Source organism: Tiliqua scincoides, chromosome 10, assembly GCF_035046505.1.
Source record: "Tiliqua scincoides isolate rTilSci1 chromosome 10, rTilSci1.hap2, whole genome shotgun sequence".
Lineage (NCBI taxonomy): Eukaryota > Metazoa > Chordata > Lepidosauria > Squamata > Scincidae > Tiliqua > Tiliqua scincoides.
The window spans coordinates 24433913-24442986 of record NC_089830.1 but is presented as its reverse complement, the minus strand read 5'-3'; the positions used below and the strand labels follow the sequence as shown (position 1 = coordinate 24442986).

At 50.4% G+C, this 9074-nt stretch overlaps 1 protein-coding gene across 1 annotated transcript; it reads right to left on the bottom strand.

The window, feature by feature from the left end:
• Positions 1–680: 680 nt before the first annotated feature.
• LOC136661660 (C-X-C chemokine receptor type 3-like) lies at positions 681–9040 on the bottom strand. The gene is made up of 2 exons (XM_066639026.1): positions 8979–9040; positions 681–2213 (listed from the first exon to the last, which is right to left on the bottom strand). Exons 1-2 carry the CDS (start codon positions 8979–8981, stop codon positions 1224–1226), a joined length of 993 nt encoding a protein of 330 aa, XP_066495123.1. The 5' UTR covers positions 8982–9040; the 3' UTR covers positions 681–1223.
• Positions 9041–9074: the final 34 nt, after the last annotated feature.

The following is a 9074-nucleotide window of genomic DNA, read 5'->3' as shown; positions in this document are numbered from 1 at the left end:
CAGTGTAGCCGCCGGAGCAACGGCTCGACAGAGTCAAACCGACGTGCCACGGCAACTACACGAGCAGCCGCGTTCTGTACAAGTTGTAATTTCCGGACCGTCTTCAAAGGCAGCCCCACGTAGAGCGCATTGCAATAATCTAATCTAGATGTCACTAGGGCATGGGTTACTGTGGCCAGGTCTGCGCAGCTCAGGTACGGTCGCAACTGGCGAATCAGCCGAAGCTGAGCAAAGGCTTCCCTGGCCACCACCGCCACCTGGGACTCCAGGAGCAGCTGTGGATCCAGGAGAACCCCCAAGCTGCGGACCTGCTCCTTCAGAGGGAGTGCAACCCCATTCAGAGCAGGACGATAGTCCAGCACCCGAGCTGTGGATTTCCTAACCAAGAGCACCTCTGTCTTATCCGGATTTAATTTCAGCTTGTTCGCCCACATCCAGTCCCTAACCGCCTCCAGACAGCGATCCAGGACCCCAACCGCCTCCTCAGAATCAGGGGGAAAGGAGAGATAAAGCTGGGTGTCATCAGCGTACTGGTGGCAACCCACTCCAAACCCCCGGATGACCTCTCCCAGCGGCTTCATGTAGATGTTAAAAAGGTATATCATATTGAATTGTATGATTGTATCTTTTTTATTTTATTACTCATCAATAAAGAAAAGGAAAATATGATTCAGCTGAAAATAAGAGTTAGTCATGGCAGCTGAGCAAAAAACCAAGCCTCTGCCTGTCACAGACAGGGTGCATTACATTATACAGCAGCAGCAGAGTCCCTCGCTGTCGTAAGGTCATTCAGTGAACATTCGGTCCAATCTATTGCCTTTGTGGTGTAAACAGACACCCCTGCCAGATACTAACTGGGTGCACAGGCTAAAACTTGTTGCCTGGTGCAATTGCTACCCCCTGCACCCCCTTAGCTACACCAGTGCGTTCTTCGCCTGCCACTTCCTGGCCTTCCTGGAAAGTGGCACTTGCAGCAGCAGCAGAGTCCCTCACTGTCCTTAGCCTCATTCTAGATACTAGGCCTTGGCTGCTTCCAATTGGGTCCAAATTGGTTGTTATGTGATAAGGTCATTAAGTGAACACACAGTCCAAACTATTGCCTTTGTGGTGTAAACAGACACTCCGTGCTAGACACTAACTGGCTGCACAGGCTACCGGAGATAGATTGCCTCTTCTTTGAATTAAGAGCCTCTCAGTTGTGTAAACAGTCACTCTGCCGCAGGCTATGAGAGATGCAATTGCCTCATTAAGAGCATATTTATTGTGCTTTGACCACTGTCATTTATGAGGTTTGTCATTAAGCAACAGTGCAAGAAGCCCAGACTGGTGGTGATGGCCTCAGCGATTGCGAGCTGGGACTCCCGCTCACAGTCCTCCTCCAGGACTTTGAGATCAATCAGGATGCCCACAAACTGAACCAAGTAGTAGGGCGTCCAGCAGAGGAAGAAGACGGCCACCACGGCGAAAATGACTTTCAGGGCTTTGTGCTTCTGGAAGCCTTTGGAGTGTAGCAGAGTGAGGATGACACAGATGTAGCAGAAGCCCATGGCCACCAGGGGAAGGAAGAATGCCACCACCTGGTTGAAAATGCTCAGGCCAATCTTCCACACCTTGGCGGAGTGCAAGACAAAAATGAGGGAGCAGGAGGTGAGGTTCTGGCGGGAATGGTACTCGGTGTTCAGGAAGATGAAATCCGGCACGGTCAATAGAATGCAGAGGACCCAAACAGCCAAGGAAGCCAGGAGGACCAGAGAGGACTTCCTGCGGTTGTACATGCGGATGACGCACACAATGGAGAGGTAGCGGTCGATGCTGATGCAGATCAGGAAGAAGATGCTGGCGTAGAAGTTGATCTTGAAAATGCCACCGACCACCTTGCAGAGGAAGCCCTGAAAGATCCAGCCATGCACAGCCTGGGTGACCCAGAAAGGGAGCGTCACCACTAGCAAGATGTCGGCCAGGGCCAGGTTGAAGATGAACACGTCTGTCCCAGGCAGGGACTCCTTGGCTCTCAACAGGACCACCAAGACCATGATGTTGCCCCATAACCCCAAGAGGAAGATCAGGATGTAGAAGATGGGCAGAAAGACCTTCTCAAAGGCCTGGATTGTGTAGATGTTGCAGGGTGAGGAGCAGTCTCCGCAGCTGTTGTTGTAGTAGTCATAGCTGGTGTTCTCAAGATCGATTTTGTCCAAGGTCCAGATGCCTTCAGACTGTTGCAGGAAAGAAGACAGAGAGTTATAGCTACTGTTGCTGTCACAGAGCCAAAGTTGTGGAGGGGGCAATGGGAAAAGGAGGTAGGTCCCCCACTTGAGCTCAACTTCCCTGGTGATCACACAACCACTCAGAAACGGGGTAGAGCACAAGCGCAATCACAGGGAGGCTGAGTGCTCACTGCCACAAGCTCTAGTTTAGTCTAGTCTCTCCCTGTATCATAACAGGTGTACCTGAGGCTATTTTCCATTGGAGCAGGACAGGACAGGTGTCTTCTTCCCCTGCCTCCCCTGACCACATGTCCCAGCTAGGTGGGGGATTTCTCTGCACTCCCACACCCCACCTCCACTGTTGCTCTTCCCAGCTGGCAGCTCTGCTCTCTCAATACTCTTAGTCCAATATGGAAGGACAGAGGGTGGGGCCGTGATGGAGCAGTGGTTGCTCTAGCCAACCACTCCCCCTTGTTCTGGTCCCTTCCTGGACAGGCATCCAGGGATCAGAGAGAGCAGGGCCAGACCAAGACCTCCTGGTGTGCCGAAAGTTGCCCCCCCTTACCCAATGACACAACAGCCTCTGCTCCTTCCACTCGGCAGTCCTCTATCTCAGCACTTTCCTCCCATCCACATTTTCTCTTCCTCTCTGCCCCCCTTTTCCAATCCAGGAAGGAGGAGCAGTGCGGGCAAGTTGGCAGACAGAAATGGGTGTCCCCACCGGTTTGCTGCCTGAGGTGACTACCTCAGTTGGCCTCATGGATGGGCCAGCACTGGGAGGAAGGAACTGGAGCCCAGTGTGTGTCAAAAGAACCTTGGGGCCAGCCTGCAGCAGTGGTGGGGCAGGCAATGGGTGTCATGGTCACCCCCCAGGAGCAAATGAGACACACAGGAGGTGCAGAAGTTGAACACGGGGGTGGGGGGGAGAAGGCATGGACAAATGGGGTGGAGAGCTAGGATGAGAACTCATTGCAAGTTTTGGAGGGGAGTCAAACCAACCCACAGAAGACAAGTGGACCTTCTCTAGGGCTTTCTGCAGGACCTGAGACGGGGCACAGAAATGTCACATGCAGAGATATTCAGAGTGAATTTCAGGATTCCTTCCCCAGAGGAAACATCTGAGAACTGGAGGAGAAACCAAGTCAGTTTCTATGAGATACGTGACTGTTCTCAAGGGAGCTCGGCCCAGGAAGGGCAGGAGCCTTGAAAAGCAGACGGGAAATTCTGTCCATAAAACAGAATGCAGTTTTGAGTCAAAAGAGCATTGGCGTGTTCATTGTGTGCATGTGCTGCAAAGCTCCTGCACACGCGCACTCAGGGGCCAAGTGCCTGAGCGCCACAGCCCCAATTCATCACCAGCTCGCTTGCTCCTGCCCCAGAGACTGTGGGATGCGTGTCCCAGGGCTGCCAAAGTGGGACAGTGTCATGGGTGATTTTGCACAGTGGTAACCTTGGCGGCTGCAGCTGTGCTCCGATCCCTGGTTCACTGGGCAACCCCTTGGCTCTGTCCAAGATCGCGGATACAGGCTCCAACCACAACATCTACCCACATTGACCACAGGAGCCAGCAGAACACCCTCTGCTGGTTCTGTGCCTGCTGGGCTTCCCTTCCAGGACTCACTCCTTCCCTCTGGCCCACAAAGCAAATGGTGTCGGCACTCTTCATTCGGAGAACGGAAGCGAGAAAGGGGCATGCATGTGTTTAAAAGCACCTCTTCCTGTGGTGGGACACACACCTGCTTCATGGGTCTCACTTTTCTAGCCAAGGTGGTTTTGTAGGCTTATTAAAAGTGATACGGCACCTTCTCCCCTGGATATGTAGGCTCACCTCCCAATCAACTCTGCTCACCATTTTGTCGGGTTCCTCACGTTGCTTCACTAACTTATTGGGCCCAAGAAAGTAAGAGCAGCCTTGCTGGATCAGACCAAGGGCCCATCAACCCAGCATCTTGTTTCCAACAGTGGACAGCTGGAGTCGACTGGGACATGCACAAGCAGGGTGTGAGGAAGACATGTTCCCCTGTGGTTCGATCCCAGCATTGGGTATTCCAAGCCAAGCCACCTCCAACCTCTATGCTTCTGTTGGGCCACCATGGCAGAGAACCACCAAAGGCTTTTCTGGGCCATGCTATTGACCTCTCTCCTTGTAAAGCCATCTAAGTCAAGAGCACCTTGTGGTAGCAGACTCCGTTAAGTCTACTAGAGGCTCACATCTCAGCTAGCACATTCCAGCACACAAGCCCTTCTGCTGCTTGGGCAGCCAAGGGAGCACCTATCTGCTTCATGCCATACTCTTGTCTGTCTCTCACGGCCTGTCCATTTGTTTCTCTCTCCTTGCTCATCCCTCCTCTGTGGCCACCCAGCTTCTCTTCTCTCTCCACCCTCCATCCATTGCTCTTTCTCTAGCTGGTCTACTTCTTGCCCACCTCTGTCTCATCTGCTTCTCTCCTACTTCTGCCTGTCTCTTCTCACCTTTTCATCTGCCTCTCTTTCTCCTCTCTTTCTGCTGTCACTCTCCCTCCCTCCCCCCTCCCTCCCTCCCCCTTATTGCTCATCTTTCCATCGATAGCCTCCTTCTTCCTCTTTCACTTCTCTCGCCATCTTCCTGCCCATCTCTTCACCACCCACCACCTCCCCCTCAGTCCTTCTCTTCCTCCCTCACGACTTTCTTTCTAGAGACTCTCTCTCCCCCTCGCCTCTTCGCTGATGCAGGCACTGCTTGTAACAGGTCAATAGAATACTGCACCTTTCAAGAAATGATGATTCCTTTCACTTGGCCCAAGTTTTGGCTTGCTGGGGGCACTGGGGGTCCCCTCATGGCACAGTCACCTGCCCCCTGATGACACACTGAGCACTCAGTCCTGAGAGCTCAGGGGTGAACCCAGGTGGCCCTCTGATGGGCTTAGACCCTCTACTGCTGCCCAACCTGGCCGACACCCCTACCAAGTGTACCACTGATCAGCTTCAGGGAGTGACCTTGACTTCTAGTATAGACCAGAGAAGGCACTGGAATAAAAGGAACCAGCATACCCAGCACTGGTGCTTGAGATGGCAACCAAATACTGTCCTCCCCTTACCCAGAAGTGTGCCATTCACTGGCTCCGCCACTCCTCCTCCCATGCCCTGGCTCCAAAAGGAAGAGGGGGGAAATAGAGCCAAAGAAGAGTTTGGAAGAGAGGAGAGTGGTAGCCTAGAGGGTCTCCAACACTCTAGCCCACCACACTTCCTCTTTGTGCTCTCCCCTGCAACCATTTCATGCCAGGGAGAAAAAGCTGAGGAGGTGGGTGGATGGGGATTGCCAATCTGCCACTTGAGTTGACCTCATGGACAGGCTGTCCTGGAGCGGGCACAACTCAGGTAACTTGCTTTTAGTGCTGCAATGTCAGCTGTCTTTAAAATGTTTCATTGTCTTCCTCTCAGCCTGAACATTTACTGCAATGTCTTCATCATCCTCTCTCTCTCTCTCTCTCTCTCTCTCTCTCTCTCTCTCTCACTCACTCACCCACTACACCAAATGAATCAGCTTTAAGTTCTAGCTGAGAAATAGAAAATTTCCACCCACGGAACCTTCTTCCAGGAAATGTTTCAGATGTTCTTCTATGTTGACCAATGGCTCTACCAAGTAATTAGGAAGGCTCTACCCAGTAATTAAGTTGCACAGCCTCCCAGAGCACATCTTGTCTTGGTGGCTACCAGCAAACCAAAATGAAATCTCAATGAGTTTGGCCTGGCACCAGATGATTATGTTTTATCTTCTCCCATCCCTCTTGCGACTAGAAAAAAAAAAAAAAAAAAGATTTGATAGAGCAATAGAATGAATGGAGACGCCGAATGGGACCCGCATCTGAGTCGAGCAAGTCACACCTGCCCTGGGTAACTTTTAAATGTTTTGAATACTTTGCCTAAAACAAAGTGGGAGAAGAAAAGGCTGTGATGATCAAATATTTAAATAGGGGAGATCTGTGCTGCCAGAATCACAGGGTGGAAGGCAAGGTAGAAAGGGGTATTTTCCAGCTCCATCGCCTGGCTTTCCTGGCTTCTCCTCCCTGGCCTGACCATGTCCGTGTGCAGAGGGAAAGTGCTAGCCCTTGGCGGTGATTCTGTGCTCCATGTGCTGCTAAACCTTCTGTGCATGTCCAGGGTGGGCCAGAACTTGGGCTTAGGTTCTGGAGACCTGAGCGCTGCCCACCAGATGCATGACACCAAGCAGGGTGGATGGACTACAACTAAAATGGCACCTTTTTTTTTTTTTTAAACCAACAATCTCCGCACTGAAGTGCGGAAAGTGGGATGCGGCTCTACATCTAGCGTAGCAATGGCTGAGGAGCACTAAAAACTCAACACCGAAAGCGAGCCTGGGCAACCCACAAGAGCTGCGGCCCCAAAGTCATTAATCTTTGCCCCAGAACTCCTTGCCCCAGGATGCGGTGATGGCGCATGGCCTTTAAAAGGGGATTGGACAGATGGATGGAGGGAAAGTTCATCTCATGGTACACGTACAAGCTGTGAGGGGTATGAGCAAACTCCTGGTTCTAGACGTAGGTTATCTCTGAACGCCAGATGCAAGGGAGTAGCAACAGGATACGTCTCTTGCTGTCTTGTGTGCTCACTGAGGCGTCTGATGGGCCTCTGTGAGATACAGGAAGCTGGACTGGATGGGACTTGGGCCTGATCCAGCAGGGCTCTTCTTATGTCCTCATCCAGCTGCACACATGCAGTCTTCCTTGAGAAACAGCAATGACTTTGCCACTTGGCTGTTTGTCATGCAGGTGCACAGGGGGAGATGAAATCAAGCCCCTCTGCCCCTCCCTGATCACCAGGTGTGACTGTCACTTTTTTGAGGGAGGTTCTGTACGGTTCTGGGGAAACCACTGCTTGTTCCTCATCCAGGTGGGGTTACGTGTGTAAATTTACAGGTGTGCATGTTTCTCTCCGCAGTCCAGCTGCTCGATGCGGGACCTGTCACTGGCTAGCTCACCCTCCAAGATATGCATTAGAGACATAGCCCTTCTCCTCTCTTCTGTCTTTTGCACATATTTTATGCGCTCCATTATTTGGCTGCATGCCAGCCAGTACACAACCTTTCCTCATACAGGAAAGAGTGTGAGTTTATGCCATTTAGGGCACAATCCTAATATAATAATAATAATAATATACAGTATTTATATACCGTCTTTCTTGGTCTTTATTCAAGACTTTATTCAAGGCGGTTTACATAGGCAGGCTTATTAAATCCACACAGGGATTTTTACAAAGTGAAAGAAGGTTCTCTCTTTCAAGAACCACCACATTCAAGGTGTTACACTCCGATCTGGTTTAACATTCTGGCCTCCATCCTCCCACGCTCCAAGCAGATGGAAAAGCTCAGCTGCAGCTTGCCAGCTGCTTCAAGGTCGCACGGTGCCGGTGGCCTCGAACCAGCGACCTTGTGGATGTTAATCTTCAGGCAAATGGAGGCTCTACCCTCTAGACCAGACCTCCTGCCCCCAGACCTCCTGCCCACAATCCTAGCCAACTTTCCAGCACTGACTTTGCTGCAATGCAGCCCCCAAGGTAAGGTAACAAGCATGCCCTTATCTTGAGGAGGCCCCCTTGACTGCCCCCCCACTACAGGATGCAGTGCACGCCACATTGGCACAGCTATGTCAGCGCTGGAAAATTGGTTAAGATTGTGCCCTTAGTGGCATCCAACCAACATTAACCCATCAGTGTCATCCCAAGGTGATAATGCTCTTTTCTTTTTTCTTAGTCTTAGTCTACTAAAAAACAGTCTCTGGAACAGTCTGTTGTATTTTAAAACACACAAACTTTAAACTATAGCCATGGGCAAAACAATCGACATCCACTTCGCGCGCACACACAGACACACAAATCACTTGCCAACTGCATTTATTCCAACATCAAAGTCCTGAATGATCAACAGTCTCACAAACATAGTAACACACACACAGAGTGTAGCTAATCTACATCTGAGATGCGTCTGTTGACATGATAACCCTTGAATGCTGACCAGCCCAGTGTGTGACTCAGGGACAGTGGAGACCTCTAACTAAACATGTGGACTCGGATTTATCCTGCAAGACTGCAATCCTTAGTACATTGGCTTGGGGGTAAGCCCCGCGGGCCTCAGTAGGTCTTACTCCCAAGGTCTTAATGCACTGCTGCAGGTTTTCTCCAAAATTACAGAGGACAAGTTTGATCCAATCTGGATGATGAGCTTCCTATTTTTGATGCAATTCGAGTCAATGGAGTTGAATTTTCCCAAAATGTGCACAGCATTTTGAGAATTGAGGGCTGGAGTTTTTTTGTTTTTTTTTAAGCTTAATGCAGCCTAATTCTAATCTTCACGCCATCCAAAGTAGAAGCAACCCACTGGCAGACACAAAACAGGAGTAGTTTACTCTTAGTCTCTAAGGAGAAGAGGATATGAAAGTAAGTTATTTTTTTCTGCTGGCCATTATCCAGCTCAAAAAATTGTTTGGACAATTTCCTTCTAAATCAAACAAATGGAGGCCACGATTCGATGCACATTTATCTTATAGAAAGTACCACTGAACACAGGGGGACTTAATTCTGATTAAATGTACATAGGGCCACATCGTGGAGTTGCAGTGCTTGGCTCCCTTCAGAAGTGCAATCTACACACCCAAGAATCTAGAATAAGTAACACAATTTAAAGCACCACTTTGGTGCTAACCTCCTGTTACCCCCATCTCACCCTGAAGCCTCATACTAATGTCTTCAATCAAGAATATAACCACAGGTGAAACTCACCATTGCTGGGGGCTCACCAGATTCCACGCAAGACGAAAGAGATGTGGTGAAGAGGTTCTTGAGCGTGTGTAAGCTTTGATTGAGGCTGGAGGGTTC